Source organism: Trachinotus anak, unplaced genomic scaffold, assembly GCF_046630095.1.
Source record: "Trachinotus anak isolate AG129_WGS33_773 ecotype Australia unplaced genomic scaffold, CSIRO_AGI_Tana_v1 ptg000009l, whole genome shotgun sequence".
NCBI classification, from domain to species: Eukaryota; Metazoa; Chordata; class Actinopteri; order Carangiformes; family Carangidae; genus Trachinotus; species Trachinotus anak.
This window is the reverse complement of record NW_027273860.1, coordinates 8,017,664-8,042,467: the sequence shown is the minus strand read 5'-3', so window position 1 is coordinate 8,042,467 and position 24,804 is coordinate 8,017,664. Positions and strand designations below refer to the sequence as shown.

At 41.2% G+C, this 24,804-nt stretch overlaps 1 protein-coding gene across 1 annotated transcript in view; it reads right to left on the bottom strand.

Moving 5' to 3' along the window:
• The window catches only part of ptprn2 (protein tyrosine phosphatase receptor type N2), a 123,642-nt gene that overhangs the window by 65,383 nt on the left and 33,455 nt on the right, over positions 1–24,804 (bottom strand). The window contains exons 5-10 of the mRNA XM_071484999.1: positions 23,704–24,157; positions 23,236–23,532; positions 22,945–22,985; positions 21,932–22,356; positions 18,882–18,968; positions 13,047–13,126 (exon numbers count right to left, since the gene is read on the bottom strand). Coding sequence (XP_071341100.1) covers positions 13,047–13,126; positions 18,882–18,968; positions 21,932–22,356; positions 22,945–22,985; positions 23,236–23,532; positions 23,704–24,157 — 1,384 coding nt within the window. The remainder of the gene's footprint in view (positions 1–13,046; positions 13,127–18,881; positions 18,969–21,931; positions 22,357–22,944; positions 22,986–23,235; positions 23,533–23,703; positions 24,158–24,804) is intronic.

Here is a 24,804-nt window from a genome sequence, read left to right as displayed (position 1 = left end):
TGCAGTTAAAACTTTAGTCAGCGACCATGAGTGTTAAACTGGCTGATATGACGACCGCGGCGTCCATATTTACTCTGCTATAGCTAATTCACATTAATTTTATGGGTGAGTTGGTCAAACCGTTGCAAGCAACGTTTATACTATTAACACTCTGCCAAAGACTGTTTCTTTGAGAAAGAGGAAGCAACACTTTTATTGTTTCATTTCAATGTTTCGAAAGACAGAAAGTGGCCTGTGTGATTCTGCTTTTCACAACAACCAACAAAGTGGCGAGTCTCTCTCTTCTTCTAATCTAGATATTTTACCCAGATCAAATCGTTCAGTCCTTGCTTTAACTATATGTACAGTATGCTGCTTATGAACGTTAAATAGGGGGTTTAAAATAAAATAGCACAAAGAAAATATGCTACCTGTCTTGCTTTGTACTTTTACCCTTAAATAAGTCATCATCTTGAGTTCAGCACTCATGTCGCTGCAATATAGATATCCACCTGCAGAGTTCAGTCACTCTCACAGCTTTGCAGTCAGTGGGGGGGCTCGTGTTTTGTATGACAAGATGCACAGAATCAGCATGTAAATACAGCTGTGCTTGGCATTCATGTTTCTCATGCCTCTCATGATGACTGTACGACTGAAAAAAAACCCCTGCGCTTTAAAACCAACACCTGGGGAAAAAAAACAAAAAATTGTACATTATCTATTGATTTTTGAATAAATTCTGGGATAAAGCTTTTGTTGTTTTTTTTTTTTAATCCATGCTGCTTCAAGTTAGGTTGCCGTACAAACTCAAATGCAACAACAAACAACTCTGACTATATGTAAATCATAACATCCAGATCCACGTGAAGCAGGAGCCAGCGGTTAGTCATGTCCATGACTCGCCTTAATTACTGCTTATTCTGAACTACAGGGACACCAAAATCTGCATTACGGGGCAAAAGTGGTCCACGAGCACACAAACAGATATAAAGAGGTGCACAAAAGAAGTGAAAATTGAACCTCTGTCTTTTTTTTCCTTTCAAGCCCTGTGCCAAAGAAAGCTGGAGCTGCACCTGGACATGAATTATAGAGAGGCACTTGGATGAGGGGGATGGAAGAGAAGGAGAAGAGGAAGAGAGGTGAATGAAAATGAGGGGACAGGGTGAATTTCATGTCTTCCCCATCTGGAGACACTCACCGGGGGGCTCTGTTGGGTCAACGATCAATTCACTGCCAATAGCTACCAATAAGGAATAACACTAGGACAGAGTGTAGTGTACTATGTGCTGCATAAAAGTTGTATTAAATTATGCATAATAGCAAATAATAGTGGAATAAATATGTTTCAAAAATAATGACATAAAAAACAGACGGCTCATTGTGCATCCTTTATTGAAAATGTTATGAAATGGCCCTCAAATCCTACACTATGTTTTCAGACAGCTGTAATCCTTTAGAAAAAAATATATAATTATACTCAAAGAGGAACTACAAAAGCAAATAGTGCTTTGAAGATGGAAAGCCCGAAATGTCACCCACCCGCTTTGAAGCTCCCTGGCTCTCTTTGTTTCTCTACACTTGTAGCTCACAAAACCATTGGCAGAGCACACTGTATTGAGGGGCCAATTTAGTGCAGATGTACCATTAAGAGAAAAAACACACACATACAAACACATGCTCGGGAGCTCAGACAGAGATATACTATAGAGATACAAACAAGAACACACACGTACACCTGGAAAGGCTACATCATGCAGCAACTGTATGGCTATCACTGTTTGTTTTGTACCAGCTCTTTGTGGTTTCAATTAAAGGGTCATGTGCTGCCTCTTTGATACACACACGCAGTTCCGTTACTCCATTAACATCCATATCCAACAAAAAACTACATACATCTCTTGAGTATATGTTTTTAAGCCGTATGTAGATTTTCTGCAACTGTACACGAGTCACCCGAGTCCGCTGGTTGAGAGCAGACTGAGAAAGGTTGTGATGGAAACATCAGTTTGTGTGTGGTTTGGAGCTAAAATGATGAGTTGATTTATCAGTTGATTAACAGGAAAAATAATTATTGAACTATTGCAACGACCAATTAATTGTCTGAGTCATTTTTCATGCACAAAGTGCCAAACATTCCCAAATACCAGACTCTCAGCTGGGTGGTTTGATGCTCTTTCAATTATGTGTAAACAGGTTTCCTGTAGGTTCTGAAGCGGTGTTCAGAGAAAACAAGCAATATAATCAATTTTCTACATTCAGCTTTAAGAAACAAATCAAGACAAATCAAGGCAACAATCAACAGATTATTTTAGTTAACTTCTATGTAATTCTTTTACATATATGTTTTTCTTGATGTTTTGATTTGGAGGGATTTTATTGATGATTTTATTGTTAATGATACATATAGTATATACTGTATGGATTTGGTGGTAGTATGATCCCACAAGGAGAAAAAGTCCTGGATTTTACTGTGTTATCTCTGACATTTTGTGTCAACTAAACATTAAATTGAATCTTAATTGTTAATTAAAATAATCATTAGTTGCAGCCCTAGTGTAATGCCATCATAACGCTTTGATAAAGTTAATAGTAGAATAAATAATTTTTTTATTGCCCAGTTGCACAGAATGACTCTAATGCGTCTCCAGTGTTTTTTAGGTTTGCTGATCAATACCAGTTTCCTGTTTGGTATATTTTTCTTTTGGATCTCTGCTCTCATTAGCCAGCTTACTTGTTTCTTTTCTTTTATTTACTTCATTTCTTTTATTTATTGTGTCTTATTCAGGCCCAAGAGAGTTAGAGAGTTGACAGGCGCATTTTCTTGGTTGTGATAGTTCAATAAAAGCACTACAAAGACACCTGAAGTCACTGTGTGGAGAATCTTGATTTGATTCTAGCACATTTCAAATTATTCTGATGACATAAGGTTTTTTTTGGCAAAAAAATGATTAAAATCCCAGCAAAAATGCACAAATGTTTATGGAAAATTGACCTTTTTTGCAATTTTTTCAAGTTCTACACTTATGCAAATTATCAGCAAAAATTTGCATAAGCATTACTTTCTTGATATACAGTCACCTGTAGTCAGTTTGTCTTGTTCTCAAATGACACTCATTTATAGAAAGTACCTAATTCAGAGAACATTTTTCCTAGTGTGGGAATGAAAAGTTGTTACTATGTTAGTTTGAAGGCTAAATATGAAACTAAATGACTTGAGATGACTAATCTTGGTGGCATAAAGCATCACAGCAGCATCATCATCCCTGCTACTACTTTGGGCATCGTCAAACCCAGACAAACAGAAAGATAAAGCCTAAAACTAAACTTCTATGTGAGTCAAAAACCTTAAAAATGTTTCAAATTGTTATATTGTTTTTGTTCTGCTGAATTATGAGTCACTGCAGGAGATGGAAAGAGGCTCATTTACATAGCTGTTTGCAAACAACAAACACGATGTACGAGTACTGGCTGTTCTTGACATGAGGGCCATCAGCACGTGGTCTCTCACTTGGAGTAGTGTTCACTGCGGGCACAGGGATGGAAGATGAAGGGACGGGGGAATATAGAGAAGAGGGGTGGAGGGGTCAGGATGAAGCAAATGGGGAATGAGAAAGAGCTGGTGGTGGCGGGACTGAAGAGGAGGTGGGATTTTTTTGCTCAACATGGTGCTTAAACCGGCAGCATTGAACAAGTATTCAACAGACTGTGTGCCTTCAGCTCCTGCAGCTTATGAAGTAGTGACAAAACCTCTAAGAGAATACAAAACATAAAAGTCCCAAAAACAGGGTCTGCAGAAACCGATTGAAAAGATATGAACAACTATGTCATTTTACTTGAGTGCAATCTGTTAAAATGCACAAAGAGAACTCTGATGTGTGACTGTCTCAGAGACTAATCATCATTACGACTTTGTGGCAAAATGTGCCATTTTGTCAGTTCATAAAACATCAAGCTAGTGAGCCATTTTGTTATTAAGTTTGCCACCATGTGTGAGAAAATGTGTCGTTGCCAGCCGTCCTGCGAGGCTCAGCTGGAAATTAGATCATGGTAAAGTCCTTGGCCATATAAAAATCGCATCATCAACCCTCTGGCACAAATCCAGAGAAGATCAATTATAAAATTTGGTGTCGCATAATGACGAATCCCTGCAAACAAGAACTGTTTGTACCAACAAAAAAAAAAAACAAAACACAAATAATATATTCATTAGTGTTTCATGTACTCTCAGCATGACTGCAAATCTTCAAACTATTGGATCAAATATTATCTTCAAAATAAGGAATAGCAAGAAGAAATAAAGTCAATACATGTATAATGTAAAATCGTCTTCTAGGTTATATGTAATTTATATATTGCAATGTTGATATCTATTGTGATACAGTGGATTGAGAAAAAGTGAATAAATAAAATGGCTGTTTTAGCTAATTCAATGCAATTAAACTCCAAACAAATCAAGATACTTCATCAAATTGATGCAACTTTCTTTGGACAAGACGCTATTAAGGCTACAGCTGTACTTTAAGCTAAATGCTAACATGCTGATAAAGTCAGTGCTAAGATATTGATCTTAAGCTTGTATGAATCTGTTTTTACCATGGTAACTATCTTAGTTTAGTGTGTTAGCATGCTAACATTTGCTAAATTGAGCTAAACACGGAGTTCAGTTGATGATATGAGCATAGTTTTGTAACTATTTGGTCACAAACTAAACAACTGGACAAAGTGAAACTTTGACCTGATCCTGGTGACCTACTGCAACATACTGGATGACTGCGCCAAATTTCATCCACTAGTTGCTGAGACATTTGTAAACAGCAAATATCAACCTAAGGAAAAGTCACCTTCTGTGGACCATGAATGTCTGTACTGTTTCATTCCAATCTATCCAATAGTTGTTGACATATTTCAGGACCAAAGAGGTAGAGTGACCGACCACCAGGCTGACCAATCGGCACTGAGATCCCTTGAGCCAAATTGCTAGTCTGGCTAAAATCTAATATTGCCACATACGGTAGCACTCTCCCTCACTGAACTGCAACATAACTAAATCCTACCTTCATGAAAGTTATAATGATCAGTTTTTGTTGAAACTGTTTTAGAGGGGTGTTGATTCAACGTTATGATCATTTAGAGGATGTAGTTTGTGGTGCTGTTGAACTGCATTGCATTATACTGGCAGGTGTTTCTATTATTTTTTTTTCATCGAACACCTCTCTGTGTAATCGAATACAGTTCAACAGCACCACAAACTGCAGTTTCCAAAATGATCATAAAGATGAATCAACACCTCTCTAAAACAGTTAAAAGTAAGCTTTCATATCTGTTTTTGCTGTCATTTCCCTTCGAGAACAAGCAGAAACTCTAACAGAGGCAAAGTGTTACTTATGGGTTTAGACCAGAAGTGAAGACACCAGTACAGCGTATTCATAACCTTGTCGGAAAGTTGGATTTTTATCAAAACACATTTCAGGACAGACAATATGTTGATTCAGTTTAAAAACCTTAATACCTCAACAACATGCTTTGACACACTTCACTTTCAAACATATTACTGCATTTCTTTCTTGATCCACGTCTCTCTCGTTTCAATGCCCCCCCGCCCCCCCCAATGAAACAATGCATATTCAATTTTTGTTTACGAACTTGGGGTCTCTCCGGGCGTCTGAGAAAGGTTGCACCGTTGTTCCAATTTGCGTTGCGTTTCACCCCCTACTCATTAATCTCCCTCCATTCGCTGATAGCTTCGTTTCGTCCACTAGAAATCGCTTTCAATTATTCATGCCTATTTTCCACAAATACCTTGGAGATGGAATTAGCAAACAAACAATGCCAGGCGACACTAATCCTCGTCTACAGCAAAGATCCTTTAATGCACTGGAGATCTGGCCGGCTGTTGACAGGCACCTGTTACTGTCTTCAGCTGCGTTGCAACAGCAATGTTGACACAGTAAATATGTTTACAGGAGCAGTGCAGCCCTGACCCTACACTGAGGTGCAGGGATAATACTGAAGCAAAGGAGAGAGGAATAACGAAGAGCAGGAGAGCATGGAGAAAGAGCAAGAGTGGGGAAAGAGCACGACTGACAAGGATAAACAGGATAAAGAGGAGCGTAAGACACAGCCAGACTCATCGGTTGGAACATTCTTGACTCCACATAATGGAAAACATTTCCACATGACACCTTTTTCTGTGAGATGAGCACAAAGAATCAGTGGCTGATGAAAGCTCACTCTCTGGGCCGGGGAGAAGGATAAAAACTATATGTTTTAGACTGATTGCCAAGTGCCAGAATGGCCTGTTAGAACATTTTAATAGCTGTCTTTGACAATTTGGGATATTTTCTCTTCCTGGAGGCTCTAGAAGAGACAGGACAAGTTAAAAATACGAAAGAGACAAAGCACTGTGACCTTGGAGTTAAAAAGACATCTGACACCCTTGTAGAGAGGGAAAAGTTTCCACCAAAACAAAAGCAAAATATTTAGCAGTTTACTGCGACTCATACACCGTATATGTTATCCAGCAGCCTGCAGCAAGCAGACGCAAATGCACACACACAAACACAAACGCATGCATGTGTGGAGCAACAGACGGAGGGAGTTTCTGAGATCAACAATGCATAAACGTTAAAGAAGATAGAAAAGTGAGATGAGTCATATCCAATAAGCATCATTGTGTTTATGTTGTGTGTGTGCGCGTATGTATAGTATATATATCTACTGTATATATACATGGGTGTGTGTGTGTTTGCCCTCTAGCAGACAAGAAGATGATGCAAGAGAGCCTGGCAGGGAACTACTGAGACTGAAAGAAGATAGTGAGACTGACGGTTTAGACGACTGAGAGCTGAGCTTGTAGCTGGATGGCACACACACACACACCCACCCACACACACACACACACACACACACACTTTCTCACACACTCACAAACACACACACACAGAGCCAGAGGCAATGGAGGAGAAGAGACTGAGGAAGACTTTGATCACCGAACTGAGCACATTCAAGCACTCAACCAGAGAGGGCAGTCAGTGATGAGGAGAGAGGAGAGTGCCCAGGGAGAGAGAGAGGGAAAGAGAGCGAGAGGGAGGAAGGGAGGGTGGGAGGGTGTGGGGTGGGGATTCAGGTTGTTTTCTGACCTCTACGCTCATTGATACAGATGTTAAGGCATGAACACGCAGACAATAAGGCATCCGACACAGACGCCACCAAGCTCTGTTGTATTGTATCTGTTGTATTTCTTGACATATTTCTTGATTGTTCAAAAACCCTGCTGACAAAACAAATTTCATTTCAACTCTATGAATGTTGTGTGTGGACATGAGCACGCCGAAAGCCGTGGCAGCTTTCAGAAAATTTAATTCACACTTATTTCTTTAGCCTCTGGCGGCTTGCTATCGTCTGAATGGTAAATATTACAATATCAAGCAGGAACCAGACACACACCTGTGTCACATAGGAATCCCCGCGGCTTACATTACCTTTACAAACAGTGTATGTCCAAAAACAGGCGGCAATAGCACAACAGATTCGTCCTCCATGCCTGAGATGCAGGTGGATAAACCATTGTGCTGTTTGCAAAGAGAACAGGTAATTATCGTTGGCATTTTGACAAGTGTTTGCCAGAGTGAAGGTCAACTCTGTCTGCGTGGGAGATCTATGCTAATCTGCTCAGCTGGAAAAGACTACCACTCACCACTCAAATGGTAGCTAGCACCATTATGCAGCCACAGCTACCATGTTTTCACTTTAGAGTTGTCCGCAAGGGTGTGTGTGAAAGAGGGAGTGTGTGTGTGTGTGTGTGTGTGTGTGTGTGTGTGTGTGTGTGTGTGTGTGTGTGTGTGTTTGTGTGTTTGTGTTTCTGCAAGCAGATCAGAGAGAGTACCAGGCCTTCCCACAGAGAAGAGAATAGACAGACACACAGCATCAGGCAGACAGACTGAGAAGAATGGAGTAAGAAGGAAAAGAAACCCAGTTATATTTAGGCTGGCTGTCTTGTGCTTTTAGAACAAAACAACAGACATAGTGTGGGTGGAGTACATTTCACATCTGCTCGCAAAGTATAAAAGTCTCTCCTCTTAGCTTGAAGGCAAACTTCTCAGGTTTCTATCTAAATATTATACAAATTTTACCTGAATTTTCAGAAAATCTACAAAACGAAAAAAAAAATCCATGTTTGAATCGAATACGGTTGCGTAAATTGTCGGTATTGGGTGCATTGAGAAAAACAGTTGGTGGCGCTAATTCTCCAGTCAGGTGCCATTAAACCATAGCAGAAGAAGAGGTGTGTATTAATTTTTGTGTATTAATTTCAGTTTCATCGTCGTTCCACACAGATTTGACCCAAACCCCACCATGTAAGGTGGTGGCTGGACCATCAGGAGAAATTTGAAATTCTTTGTCTTCCCCAAAAAAACACTTTAACATGAGGAGAGGAAACTGCCAACCAGTCAAGATTAAAACTTTTTGGCCATATTCTGAGGTCTTTTCATGCACAGACAGAAAATGCTCATAAAAACAGGTGGATGGAAACGCACGAGTCGTCTTTCCCTCCAAAATACTCAGGAATTTTTTTCACCATCTTTTTCCTTCTTACTCTCCCCTGATCTCCTTTCTGCTGTCACTTACATATGGGTGAAAGTGAATGAGAGAGTGAGAGCGAGAGAGAGAGAGAGAGTGAGAGAGGCAGATAGACAGGGGCAGAGGCAAAAACATGGGGGCAGATATTGTCTATGTTCACGTCTCTGCGTGTCTCCCTCGGGTGACAGCCGTGTGTCAGGGTCTCTGCTCTCTGCTCCAGATGGCCCAGCCAGTTGCTCCCAGGGTCCCCAGGCTCCCAGCGCTCATTGACCAGGGCCGGGGTTCTCACGGCCTGGGGGCCCACGGACTCATTGCTGTGGCCTGGCCTCTGGGGCCTTTGGGGCCTCTGAGGGGCTCCGGGGTCACCCAGCCGTGACAGCCAAGACAATAGGAGTGTCCTCACCCAGCTCCCACCCACCACCTACCAGCCTCTCTTAACACACATATATCCCCTCACACACCCTGGTGTTTGACCTGGACATCCTTGACCACAGTTGGTAGACAGACATCACAGAACCTGTTGACCAATGAAATACACTGAACACAGAACTCAAAAATAAGATACAATTATGATGAATGTAGTAGAACACAAAATGTGCTGCAAATATGGAAGATGATCCATCAAAACGCATCTATATCATCAGTTGAAAATACGACAGCAAATAATTATAGAAAATCAGCCCTCCTACACATGAATCCATCCACTCGCTGTGAAGTGCACAAACATGTAAGTGGAAGCAGGGAGTGGATCAAATCCATCATCAGCTACAAAATGTTGCTTTACAGTGAGCAAAAGCAATTCTGGCAGATCCAATTTCCCCCAACTGAAGGTGATTTACATGTTTAGAAATCACATTGAGATAGAGAGGAAGCAAGAAGGCAAAAAAGTAGAGTTCTAAACAACACATTTCAACAGTGGTTTTAACAGCTTGGCTGCCACTTCATCAAATATTGAATAAATCATTTTCTTGGCACAGTATGAACACCACAGCTGCAAAAAAAAAAAAAAAAGGAAAAAGAAAAAAGGAAAAAAAAATCACACATACAAATACGCACGCACACAACCGCACACGCGCACACAAACACGGACACACAGAATGCCTTGTAGTTTTGATAAAGCAGCAGCTTTCCCTTTTGTTTTGCAGCCGAGCAGGGATTAGGCAGTGTGGGTCTTTGTCCTGCCGTTTTCCAGTTGAGCAGAACACAAGAGCCTCTACCTCCACTAATACAGTCAGACCTCCCAGCAGGCCTTTCACCACACAGCCGCTAAGAACCTGCTGCCCAAAAGATGCTTTTCAAGGAGTTATCAAATCTCCTCTATACTGTCCATGCCTTTCAACCGAGTCTCTTTGTCTATTCTTTTCAATGGCGCATTGAACACATCAAATAGAACTGATGTGCAGATAGATGGACAGCAGAATGTAGTAGAGCCATATTAACCTCATTGAGACAGTACAGTCAAGGTAGCACCAGTAAAGACTTCATATGTTGTTAGATCTGAATGTACATGGAGCATAAAATATAAAAACTAGCAACAGCAATTAATGGTAAATGACCCATATTCCAATGGTGAAGTGACAATCAGCAGATTAACCAACGGGAACATTTATCCACACATTGGCAATCAATCTCAACTGTTTGAGACACTTATGAAGCATAATTGAGGAACATTTTCTACTTTGAGCTTCTCAAATGTGAAGGTTTGCTGCTTTTCTATGTTTTATACAAATTTAAACTTTCGGTTTTGGGGCACATCTGAAGATTTGGGCTCTTTTTCATTGCTCGCTATTTCTCGACATTTTTTTTCTGTACGAGTTGGGATAGTACTTTTGTAGACCAAAAATGTAATGTTTAGTTAAAAAAAAGTGATGGAAATATAATAACACTGCTGAAACAATCAGTTTTTAGTCAACACTAAAATTAAGAGACTAGTATTTTGATTATTGATTAACGAGTTCAGCAAAAATCTGGTCTGTTTTATAAGATTATTTAAGAGTATAAGAGTATTTTCAGGTTCCTGGCTGTTGGTCAGACAAAACAAGATATTTACGCTTAACCGACTTAACGATGGATCAACTAATCAACAAAATAATCAATTCACTACATCATTAGTTGCAGCTCTAACAGTAAGCATATAATTTCCAGAATAATACTGACACAATCATTTGTTTAGTCAATAGGAAAATGAATCTACAGCAATTTTGATAATCAATTAAACATTTTAATCATTTTATAAAGCAATATTTCTGAACATTTGCTTTGGCACATTTTGCTTCAAGTGTCTTCAAATATATCAAATATATGTTTTATATCTTTTAAATGACTTTCTTTAGGACTATTGGTTGGACTAAAAACCAACATTTGAAATTTCACCTTGGGCTGAAAAAGTGTGACACTTTCTGATATTTTATTGAACTATTCATCTAAATATTGTCAACAGAATAATCAGTAGTGAAAATAATTATGAGTTGCAACCCTACCTTGAACTTAAATGATAAATAGAAAAGATGTATAAAGTACAATTTGAGTACATTTAAAACATGGTTCTCGGTGCATTCACATGTTGATGATAAACGACTGATTATACCTGTTTTATTGGTTATTAATCAATTTTAAAGAGGAATGTGTTTCCTGAATTTTCCATAGCGTTCGACACTTTTTGGTTTTCTACTTTCATGACTGCCATAAAACACGCCGTGCAGGCTCTCAGCAGCAGGTTGAGCACAGAATACAGCGGGGGTTTTGATGAGTTCATTAGGAGGCCACGTCATTTATGCACAGTCACACATAAGGCAAAGGTCAGCCAGGATTACCCAGGTGGCCACTGCATGTGGGTGTCAGTTTGATTTTCGGATTCCACTTAAACCATGCTGTTGCTCCACAACCTGGTAACCACTTTGAAATCACCATGCCATTGCCATATCGTATTGAACTCAATGTCGTGCATGCATATTTTGGAGCTGGAACAGAGCTAGAAAAAGGATTTGAAACACTAAAGAATAGTTTTCTGCTTTCACTTCCCATTGTTTTTCATATCAGGAGGAGAGTGGGAAGTCCACTTCCCCTCACACTGTGGTGGAAATAGAGGGGAGCAACAAGGTAGGTAGGAGGGGTGCACAGGAGATAAAGCTCTGGTCAGATTTGATCTGAGGTCAATGGGGGCACACATGTAGCTCCAAAGACTTAGGATTTAACCACTCTGCTATCTCCAAACGCCATTTCTACATTCTTAACACATTTCAGAGCTGAGTTGGGATTAACGAGCGATTTAGCCAAACCTTATGTAGTTCGATAAGCTCTTTCAGTCTGCTTTCAAAAATCACTATTCAGGTGGGCTGTATTCATAATTCATCAACATGGGTCAGGCTGATGATCATGTTGACTTAACATTTGGTCTGACATTTCAGCCCTGCTCACGCCTGTCATTAGCTCTCGCCACACACCACCTCATCAAAGTCAGATACAAGAGAGGAGGGGGAAAAAAGGAGATGAGGAAGTAGAAAAGGGGATGGAAAAGAAAGCGAAAATAGATATGATACAGTGTAATCATTACACCTCATGCATAACGTGCCTACAATATTTGCTCATTTGATCATTTTGAAAAGTGGGATGACAGCGAGGGTTAAGTGCAAATGCACACTGGCAGACATGCACAAAAACTCACACACTTGCACAAACCCACCCTCAAACCCAGCAGACCGAAGCTCAACCCCCGGCCCAACCTTTCTTGCGGTAAATCTGTATCATCAGCCGTCATCCGGCACATCCCTAATAGGAAACGAGTTGGTGGCAAAAAATGTCATTTTCAGCCAATAACAACACCACCATGTTGATTCCAGTCGGGTGATATTGGATGATATTGACTGTTGGGAGTATTGCTGTGCTTCTCAAAGTCATTTCCGACCAAAGCAAGGACATCGACACACATCCAACACACATCAGCACCAACGTCTGGCTGATCCGAGCGTAGACAATGAACAGGAGAGCGGAGGCAGTGCATACTGACAACCTCCTTTCTGCGGGTGACAGCTCTCCATCAGTCTACATCAAACAAGTGCATACATGCAGACACACACACACACACACACACACACACTGATGAGTATACACTCTAACTGATTGGCTGGTGCAAACCTGTTTCAACCTGTCAGCCTGTTGGACATAATAGAGGACCAAATAAACTGTCCTGTGTACTGTATATGAGTGTGTGCGTAAACAGGAGAAGTGTGCACACTAGGCTCATCATCTCAGTAATTGATGGTCGTCTGTCATTGCACACTGTTGATAATCTTCTTTGGGACAGGGGTTTGTCTGAACAAGATGAACACCGGCCTATCTACTGTATCTGGAGAGACTAATCTGTGTTCTCATTTACTGAAGCACAGACAGTGACAGAGCGGTCTGGCTAGTAAAAACGAGATGAATCACGATGAAGGTTGTCAGCAGGCTCATCAAGTGAGATGAGAAAAAATATAGGCTGCTCTTACCCGCAACCTGAACCAGATCTGCAGTGGTCACGTTTCTGGAGTTGGTGCCAACTCTAAAAGTCAACGCAGGACCCAGGACTCTGCAGAAAAACGACAAAGAAGAAACAAAATGAGAAGCTGCATTTAAAAGTCTAGTTTTCAGCGTTTTATGGCTCTGTTTAGGTTTTAGTTTTACAGCCCTGCTACACATCCAAATAATAGAAGCAAGAATGTGATGATGGATAAGCAAAAATAACAAAATGCTGTACTTTTCCAAGTGTAATACAATATTAAAAAATTAAAATCATAAGCAAGATAAACAGTACAGTCACTATAGTTGCGATGAGATTCATGGGCATGCAACCCAGTCTCCTAGAAATTATGTTCCTATACCATTATGTTTCCAATTACGTTGTGGTGGCAACATAATTACTGGCTGGACTACATTGAGAGGCAATGTCTTTTTTTGAATGAATGAAGTTGTGCATTTATTAATGGCAGTGGAGTCAGCAGGAGGTGGTTGGGGTGGATGGCAGGTGTACAAAGCACACGACTGTCACACCGGAGACAAATCAACTAATCAGAATAGAGCTACAAATTTAACCAACCAGAAAAAAAGCTACAAACCAACCAATCAGAACAGAGCTCCAAACCAGCCAATCAGAATACAGCCACAAACAAACTAACCAATCAGAATACATCTACAAATCAACTACCAAATTGGCATACGGCTACAAACCAACAAACCAATCATGAGTCCAAGTGAAAGTTTGTACCAAATTTAAAGAGATTCCTTACTGAGTTATCGTGTTAACGAGAATGTGATGGACGGACAAACCAAAAGCATAATGCCCCCAAGCCTTCGCTGTCGCCTGCACAGAGGCATGATAAAATTTGGGAACAATGAGAAGAGAAGCAATACAATACCAGATGTCATTTTTCTCTAAGAGATGTGAGTGATTACGAGTTCTGCTTTCCTTTTCAGTTTGATTTTGGCCAAAGACCAAAGTACAGTCATCAGATGAGCGCCTTATTTTCTTTTCACCTACAGTAACCTGCCTGTACTCCCTCTGCTTATGTTATCCTCTGTCTGGTCAGGAGTCAGCGTCAGACTTCTCTCCCTGGAGCAGGATAAATGTTTAAGGTCCCTGAGGTTGGCCATGAAATAAAATCTGACAACCCCACCAGACTGTGTAGGAACTCCCAGCAGTGGCCTGGAAAGAATCAGTGTATGCTAAAGTAATGTGTTAAGAAAAAATCCTACTCATGTCTACTGTAATCTCTTAAGCTCAAGAGAGAGAATTTTTACCAGCTAAGAGTGACTTCATAGTCCTGAGTCCTGGGGAGGGATGTCTTTCAAAACACAGTTTGACAAGGTAACAAAAAGCATGTCATCCCCCACGAATGATGAAGACCCCGTCTGGGCCAATCAGTAACAAATATGGCACCTTGTTTTGAGCTGTAATTGTAGTTCCCCAATGGGCCAATCAAGGTAATTCTGAATACTGGAATGCAGCCGTGAAATCATTTTCCTCAAGTTTTGTCAGAATTAAAATCAAATCAGAGATGTCTGAGATACTGATGATGAACACATGGCGCGAGTGAACAAATGATCAATGCTGGAGTGAGATACATCACTCCTCCAAGTTCTAAGGAAATCCAAACAGGCCCATTTGGTGAGAATTTTAAAATGCTACAACTGAGCAGTGAGATCCGCACAGTGAAAATCTGCATTTTATCTAGTACTCCTCGTCTTTTATTCCGTCCCAAATGTCTCATTTTTGGAAAAAAAGTGAAAAATCTCCCACTGAGGTGGGAAATTTTCAACTTGTTCCTAACAAATCAGCCTGTCAGAACAGTTTTGTAGAAATCGTTTGAATCCTGTGTCAAAACACTGAAGCTCATTTGTAGAAAATTATTCAAACAAATTGATTCTCATTTGATTTTGTCAATTGTTTTAAGAACACCATTTTTTTTGCATTAAACTGACAGAGACACTTGATAAAATGGAACATACCAGTGGTTCTGCAAATTAAACACACCACATCACAGGCAGTTTGGTAAAAACCCCTGTTTGAGATTTCAGACGTGATTTTCCAGCCATTTCAGACAGTCGTTGACTTCCATTCATTTAGCTCTAGAACAGAAATCTGCTGCATTAGCAGACTGTTGAAACTTGCTTGTATCTTGTGTAATCCACCACAGTTAACATCGGGTCTGGTAATGCAGTTTAAAGCAATAGATTGAAACCACTGTTCTGTCTGTGACGACAAAGCCAGGAGACAGTTAGCTTAGCTTAACAGAAAGACTAGAAACAGGGGAAAACAGGTAGCCTTGGTCTGTTTGAAGCCCTGTCATCACTTTTTACCGTTATGCGTTAATAACTGAGTTTTAGAGGTGGTGGTAGGAAGATTTTGTTTTCCTCAGACAGAGACAGCCAAGCAGTTTCCCACAGTCCATTATGCTAAGCTAAGCTAACCAGTTGTTTAATTAGCATACAGTACAGGCACGCGAGTGGTGTCAATCTTCTCTTTCAACTCTCAGCAAGAAAATAAAACAGCATATTTACCAAACTGTCAAACTATTGCTTTAAGCGCTGAAGCCAATTGCTGCCTAGAAAGGTCTAAAAATACCACACAAACAAAACACTGGTATGGTCCTTTATGTTTCAGAGCTGAAAAGTGGCTTCTGAGATATTGTATATGACAGATATAATTACAAAGTTGTGGCTTGATGGGGGTTGATGTCAGTCCATACTTTTTTCATGGCGTACAACCACAGGTGACTCTGACATGTGAGATTGAGTTAAGACGTCTGCTTGCTCCATCTTTCCAAAAGCCTTAAATCATCAAACCATTTCAGTACGTCATCATGTCTGCACTGTTATGTCCTGGAAAGTGTACATACATTTTTAGTGTACTACCTGCCAGACTGTGTGACAGAGAGGGAGATTCATCAGACTACCAGAATGCTGTGACCCAGACCCACTCACCATCAGTCAGTCCGCTACAGAGCTGGTGACACTCGCACAGCCAGGGGCAATATATGAGCCAATACTGCCAGACAGACGGACCCAACCATGCACCAGTGCATTTGTGAAAATGATCACACACAAATACACACATACTCGGCTCTGGAAGAAATATGTCCTTCTCTAATGCCTTCACCTGGGCTCTGTTTGCTCTCGTAAATGTCAATATTTCCACAATCTTTACCCCTGCCTCCATTCTCCCTGACCGAAGGTTTACTGTCAGAGATCTCAATGCATCTCAAATTGAACTGACGTGATATTTTTTTCCCAAGCTGCACTAACCCTATTTAAATATACGAAGGGGAAAAACACTGCCACAGTGGGGAGATGCAGTTATAAGATAGATAAGTTATCTGGAGGACTTCACACTGCCTCCTGTGTTATCGAATGTGTAAGCCTGGACTTCATATTAGCTCTGCTGGTGGGACATGATGAGTGTGTATGTGGAGACTGGTTGGCGGGATATTGGCAGGGTGCGTGTGTGAGTGTGTGTTTGTGTGCCTGCACAGACTGTGTGTGAGGATGGACTTGTGAGCGTGTGTCCCACTCCCCCTAGTGTTTCTGGCGAGTAAAACACTTACGTCATCCGAAAAAGGGCACATATTACCCCCAGCCCATCATCATCCAGAACTACAATTTCAGATCTCTTTAGAAAAGGGAATATTTTGTGCTGATTACTGTAGTAGCAAGCTCAAACATAATTGTGTTCTGCATCTGAAAATCTCAACAACATCCAAACCTTCATGCTCCTCGTCTCACTCTCTCTGTCTGAAATTCTCTGCCTGCCTGTATCTTTTCTCCTGTCTTCCTATCAGGGCCCATCAGAGCGAGTGAGAGAGAGCGGCCCCCGAAGCGGGGCGGCGCGCTCTGACCCAGCTCTCGTACTCGAGCCGCCTCATATTCAGACAGAGGCTTTCAAACACTCACCTGCCGTGGTCGCACAGCAAGAGGCACAATGGGCTTGCGTCACGTCTTCCGTCTCGGCTATTTCTACATGAATGCGCTTTCATTACTTTGTAAAAGGAAAGAGAACGGGGATAAACAAGCCTGACAAAGAGGATATTTTCTGCATTTGTCTTCTGTATAGAATACTGTTATCAATATGAGGTGTAACACAGTCTGGAAGCTTTATTTGAGGCAAATGACGATGGATTCTGCATTGACTTAATAGCTTTAATCCACTGTGATCAAGAATATATACAGCAGTGGAAACACCTAAAGCAGCTAGATTCAGATTTTATAAACGTAATGCAGGGGTTTTCAAAGTCTGACACTGTGGGCCCAACCTTTTGGCAAACTGCCACCATGCCGAATTAGCTATAAGTAGTTCCTGTTTGTAATGTACCCATGGATGTAGAGACAACTATCACTGAATTATTTTGACACTGTAGCAAACTTTAAAACATGATGATTCTCAGGCAGGTTCTGGGGACAGAAGGAGCATCTTTTTCTATGATTTCTAAGCAGAATTATTAATGGCTATTCATGATGGACATCTGAGATAATGGTGTACTTGAAAGTTTAAGTCACATTTACTCTAAATCTATGTGTATTGTGTCTGTGTGTTAAGATTCTGACTCCAAAAAGGAGGACTAATTTTGACACAAATTGTTTCTGCAAAACTGCATTAAGTAAGGCTGGGTGAACTGGTTAAACTCAGTATATAGCAAATTCATGTCAATGTAATGAAGTTTGTTTCACAGTTATGCATCACTTCTGTGTCATTACGTTGATAAAGTTTTGATGTTGGATTTGTAAACTGCATTGTTGCTACTTTTCCTTGACTACAGGATCTGAATACAACTGCCACCACATAATTGTACGGTGCAATATTGTCACTTGCTATTCATCAGCATCCAGATAACGACATTACTCATTATGTGCATCAGTTGAGTGATGTGAAATGACAGGTGGAATAACAAGATTAACTCAATCAGTGCCGGCATGATGACATATCCTGGTGTTCTTGCTCATCAAAACTAAATGTGGAGGTTGGATTTAAGGATTGAGATCAGAGCGTCTCCTTGGCTGCCTTTATTTTGAGGTCACTGAGCGTATTTTCAATGTTGAACACTAGATACAGAACACTATCTGACAGTCTCCCCTCTCAGTAGCTATTATCCAAGCCAGAATAGTCTGTGTCTACAGTTGCAGTGCAGCCGCAGACTGCAGCGCACTGGCTTTGGTGTTCATATGCTGCGGGTGTTTCTGAACCACCCAGCCTTCACTTCTCCTGCAGGAGCATCTTGAAAGGCTTGTCAGATCTTAGGCGAACACATCTCCTCTGCCTCCTACATGGTCTGACACCAAATGTACAGCAGAACCATGGTACAAGCACAAACCAGCCTTGGTTCAAGGACAGTTCGCCCGCTCATTAATATATTAACTGCCTCCTGCTGGACTACTTTCTCTCTCTTTATCTACTGTTACTTTCCTTTCTCTCTCTTCCTCTCTTTTTGACAAGGCATACAGCGACAGTAGTGGCAAGGCAGTGTTTTGAATACAATGGAGACATCAGTATGTGTCTGGAGGTAATTAGGCCTGATTTCTCTCCCTGAAAGAAGTCAAACACTCCAAAAGGTCAGCAAAACAACAAACGCCTACAGTCTCTGGCAGTGTGGCACAGCATTTTCACACAAACAGTGCTTGCAGTGTCTGGACAACTTTCACTCTGTTTTCCCGAGCTCAAAGGCACAAAACAAAACGGTTTCAAATGCTTTACATGTGGCCAATTATTCTTTATGTGATGTATGTCTTGTAAACTGTAAGGTAAATCATTATTTGTGAGAAAAGTGGGTGTGCACAGGAGGTTTGTCTGTACATACGAGAGCTGGGTGAGGTCTGCGGCGTGGAGGTTCACCCTCTGCGTCAGCCGCTCCATGAGGTCCAAGCCTTGGTCAGTGGTGAGGGAGCTGGGGGAGAAACACACAGACAGCTGGGCATCATGTCATCATTGGAGCTCCATACCCATACAAGATACATGCAGCCATTCAGGCATTAAAATGCTATTTTTTTATTTTTTTTTTTTTAGGGAGGTACAGCCACAATTCATACCCACAAATGGGTCATTGCACACAAGCAAAAGCTACGGTTGTCTGAAAGGATGTACCGCACACATGTACACACCCGCAGACAGACACACAGGCACACACAAACACAAACAAACACACAAAGCGCCGTGCCAAGGGAAAAGGGATCAGCTGCCTCTTCAGGCTTGGTAAATCACCTGCTTTTTTCCAGCAATGAGACAAACAATAAGGTGCAAATGGAACCTGCATGAGGTGTAATGGCTGTATCATATGGACGCGTCTTTCTCCCCCTTTCCTCCTCTCATCTTTCTTTTTCTTCGCCTACATTCACTTTCTTTCTGTCGCACACACATATGCCCAAAGTAAAACATGATAACGCAGACTACACAAACACAAGGCCACGCACGCGCCCTCACGGCGAGATGAGAATAATAAGGTGCAAATGGAATGGAGGTGAAGTGTAATGGTGGTCTGATAAAGCCATGCCTCATCTCAGCTCAGTCCACGGCTGCTCTCTCACTCAGAGAGTAAATCGCCAAGGAAATAGACCAAACAAAGGCAATCTGCAGGCCAACGCGCTGGATGGAGGAAATGAGAAGGGCATACACACAAACACACACAGAAAGCTACTTTATTGCTGACAGCTTAACCTGGAACCGCCGAGACTGCCAAGTGACTGCAAGGTGACATGCACCGAAAAGTCATGGATCTTAATCCGACAGTGTTCGAATTTTTCTCACCACTCCAAAGCAGAGGGACGTGAGATGAATTGGGAACCAGTCGCATTATGAGTTAGATATTAAGATATATTCTAGTAAAACATTATGCTGAGATATCTTGTTTACCTTGAATTTGAAACCACATCACAATAGCTTTTCTCTAACAGAACACAAAACAGTGTACTGTGCATGAGTGGCTGATTCACTCCACCTTTGAGAGAGTGGGTGGTTCTTTTTTTCTCCACTTTTTGAAAGTTAAAGATTCACCCAAGCAATTCCAGACACGTTTGCATCCCTCTGCGGTAATTCTAGCAACTGGAGAGCTCCAGGAGTGACTTGGTTGTTGATGCTAGCACTTTTCCCCTTGGGTTTCTCTCTGTCTCTCTTTCTTCTATCCATTCCTTTCGACTTCCCCCTCCACACACACACACACACACACACACACCAACACACACACACAGCATCCCACCTCTCCTCTATTCCCCAAACCCCCCACTACCACCACCACAATGTCAGGAGCTGTCAGATAAGCAGGTTTGCGTAGCCTCACTGCAGGGTGCGAAGCAGCTGGGGATAACAACCATGCAATCATGAGGTCTGCAGCAAATGCAGACACCTCTATAGGCCAACTATAGGTTTCCGCTAGGTGGGCTGAGCATAGACACGGACGAGGACGTGAAGATACTTCACTCAGAAGGTGACCCATTTCTTTCCCCTGGCACATACCCGCTTATATTGTGTGTTTACATCTTAATCTGCGTTTCTATACATGTGGCAATAGGGTGAAGAAGATTGTACACATCGGAGCTTTATGAGCCTACGTCTCTTGAACAGCTGAAGGACAACCCACTGACACTGGACTTGATAACGCCATAAAGGGATTTGAGAGAGGGCCAGGGGCGAAGACACAGTCGATAGGAACTTATCTTTGCTGAGCCTGAGTTGAGTGAGAGGTGAGTGAGAAGGAGAGAGAGGGAACTTGGCTACCCTTCCTGACAAAGTATCATCATTAAAGCTGTAATACAGCGCAGTAATACCCACACACTGAGGGACTTATCATCCCTGCTATTGTAATCAGGTGCAGCACACACTAAGGATTTCAAACTACTGTATCCTTTTCCATAAAGACGTGAATATGTGGGTGGTTTTGACAGAAATTGCGTCTCTTAAAGGCAGTTTTAAGTGACTGAACAAAGCAGACATATGCTTGGTATTAAGGTATGTAAAGTGAATGCTTTGAAACAGCTCCAACAGTACAGCTCACAACTGGCGAGTGGAGCAATAAACTATTATATGAAGCATCTATGAACGACATAATAACCACTTATGAGAGAGTGGCTTTTACAAGGTTGTCGGTGATGCTTTTTGCATATACTGTAGGTTTTTGAGTACAGTGACTAAGGTAGCAGAGGTTATTGACATACAGTAGACTAATGTACTTAACGTCACAACAGTATAAAGCAGAGCTACACTTAATATAAATGCAGTTCACAGACATACAAGTCTCATCTATAACGTTGCCCTGAACAGCTGCTTCAGCGTGTCTCTCTATCTCATACTATAAAAACCAGAAGCATTGCGGTTTTTTTTCCGCAGTTATATTTATTTAGCATTGACCAATGTCCCATAGAACAGCATGTATATCCTAAGTTAGTCTGTAAAGTCCCCCAGTTGGCAGCTACACAAATACACACAGCTCAACAGGAGAACAAAGACCAAACAACACAAACATTTATAGAATAAAATGTCTTAAAATCCACATAAAAGGCACCTGATCATTCATGATTAATAGTCTGACTCCTTTTAATTAATTTACATTAACGTATTTAAATGGAAGCAGCCTATATTCAAAAGATAAGAGTAATTATTTTTAGATAATAATCATTATTTGTATCTATTAGTTGTAATTCATATATTTTGAGACATGTATTGTCTAATTCTTAAATCATAATCTTATTTTTCATAAGCTCAACTAAAATTTCCCATTTATGTAAACTTTCTTGATTCTTGAAATTGATTCTGAATATTATGGTTTAGAAATGACATGACAATCTGAATCACTGTCGTATTAATATGTAATATTGTTGGCATTAGCTAGCTAACTAGAATAATGTGATTCATACTCACTCTGTGCCGGTGATAATGTAGCCAAAGTGTCTGTCCTTCCCTCTGCTGGAAAACTCCTTCACCCCCACATGGACCAGCTGAGTTTTGACTCTCATGTCCTTCTTCTGTGGCTCCTCCAGCTGCTTCTTCCCCGCCGGGGCCTGAATCCCCTGCATCCACCTCTCAATCTCTGAGTCCACCTGTGCGTCTGGGCCCTCGGCGCCACCAGTTAACCGCAGGGTGGAGCCTTCCTTTGCAGGCATGGCCATGGTCTTCTCCTCCCAGCGGTGGGTTACGGGAACTTGACCCTGAGTCGTCCGGCTCTGGACGTTCTCCAGTCCAACCATTTTCTGGAGGGGAGCCGGTGGTCCGCTGTTGCCCTCTGGAGCATCACCGAAGGGCTCCAGGTCGAGGTAGTCCAGCAGCTTGGAGAAGAAGGCTGCATGCTGTGTTGAATCAAAGATTTCTCCTTAGAATACCGAAGGAGTTTTCTACTTTATTTATCCTATATAGTACTTTTAGTTTCCACTTAGAATAAATTTAATTACATTCTGAGGAAAAATGAATTACTACCTTCAATAGAGACTTAAAATATTCGAAATGTCATTGATTGAAAAGGTATTTGTGTTGTATTCACTGACGTTTTTGTGTCTGAGTGTTGGTTCAAGGGCTAATGTCCTCGTTTTTCGTTAGAAATTAATAAAGGCTACATTCAGTGTCCAAACTTTCCCTTTTAAAGTTTAAAAGTTGAACAAAAAAATACATGGCATTATACAAAACTATTTTAATTAATTTTATGTTTAAAGTTCCATTTAATGGAAACACTGAAGTTAGACAACAAGGAATTTTCTAAGATCCAGCAGTTGTCGGTTTGCTTTCAGGTTCGAAGAATTACAGAGTAAATGTTAGTCTACACAACTTTGAAATCATCCTTATTTGAAGTAGCATTGAAAAGTGAATTAAGCCCAAGTTTGGACATGCCTCACTCCCTGAGAAACCAATTTGTTGGTTGAGCAGAGTAATTTTAAATTCACCTTGTCAACAGGCTCTTTGTCTGCAGCGTCTATTTGTTGGCCTGGAAACAAACACAATGTATGTGAGCAGATTGTGTGAAGTTTTCTTTTGTATTTAGCAAAGAAAGCAGTCATGCCTCAAAATGAAATGACTCAAAAATACATTTGGCAGCAGCATCTATGAGGATTATATAAACAAAGCATTATTGGGACATTTATAAATTACAATGCCTCATACTGTTATATCTATGACAGAAAATAAACACAGGTACTTCCAATGTTGCCAGCTTTTATTCTCTTTTACACACCCACCTTGCTGTTTTATTCTAATTGAGTCTTTCTGGTTTGGATCCTGTCCTTTGTCTGATTTCAGGTCCTGGTCTTGATTCAGCTGCATGGCTGCCAGTGGCTCCCTGTTACCCTCCGTGTCCCCCCTGGAGTCAGCAGCTCCCAGTCCTGGCTGGGCCCCAACCGCGGGCTGCTCCTCATCGACCTCCTGCAGAGCTCCTGTGATGACCTCAGCCAGCTGGTCCAGGTCGTTGCCCATTAAAGCTTCCATGTTGATGCTGTGCCTTCCCAGCTGGTTCACAACTTTCTGGATGAATCGCTCTGGACGAGAATAAGAGAAGAATGACAATTTTTTTTTAAATGCATTTAAATGTATTAAAATAAAAACACAAATTGTCCAAAACAAAAAGCTGAAAAATAAACAACTGTGGTGCAAATATAAAAGCAAGAGTGTGAAATATCTACAACAAGCTATTTAAAAGCTGATCTTACCATCCATTACACTAAGAGGCTCTTTGGCAGTCAGACGGTTTGAACCGGCCTTGAAGGGCAGTCTGTCTAGATTAGGCCTCTGGGTTTTGGAGCCAAAAGCCACCTGAGACTTTGGCTTTGCATGTTCACTCGGAGATGGCCGGATGTAGCTAAGGTAGTGGAGCTTTCCTTTGGGCCGGGGAGCCTCTCCACCTGGGGTGCCCAGCTGAGTGCCTGGTGCCCCGGCAAGAAGCCGTTCCAGATGGCTGGAGAGCAGCTTGCTCCTTCCTGGGTCTCGGTTTGAGAAGGTTGTACTGAGCTTGGGGTGCCTGCCCTCTCCACTCTGGGTAAAGACTTTGGTAAGAGGAGGTTGGCCAGCTCCTTTCTGAAGGCTGTAGAGAGTGGTTTCCTTCCATCCCTGCTGGGGTTTTGGCCGACTGGGCTCCGAAACACCATCAGACTTGACGTCTTCATTCTTTCACAAAACATGCACATTTAGCACATTTAGCACATTTAGTACATTTAGTACATTTAGTACATTTAGCACATTTGCTAATATGTCAAAGCCATGCTAGCAGCTATGCTAGTAGCCATTATACTAATGGCAATAATATGGGATCAAATTAGGGGTCAAAAAGAATTTGAGCTTACAAATAATTCCTAAAGCCTGCAAATCGACCTTTATGAACCTGTAAAATAAATCTGCATGAGAAATCAAAGTCTGTACAAATGTTGAAAAGATTTACATTTGTAGACTTAAAGGATTGTGTGAATAAAATCTGAGGTTACACAAAGACACTGTGAAAAAAGTGCTTTTGTGAACATCTGTGTACAGATACAAAGCAGAAAAATGTGTGTAAAACTGAAAGTTCTCACACAGTGTGTAACACTGAAGCTACAAGTATGAATTTTAACCCTGTTTTTACAACTGAATCTGATTGGACAATGACAGTGTAATCACAAAGCCACGTGTACGTGGTTCCATTAACTCAATCTCCACCACAGGTCCTGAAAGGTGCAGTAAATTTTCAAGATGAACGACAACATGGGCTCTTTCTACCAATATTTTCTACATCAAATCATAGAATATAATTAAACCTATTTGGAATGATTTGTGAATGT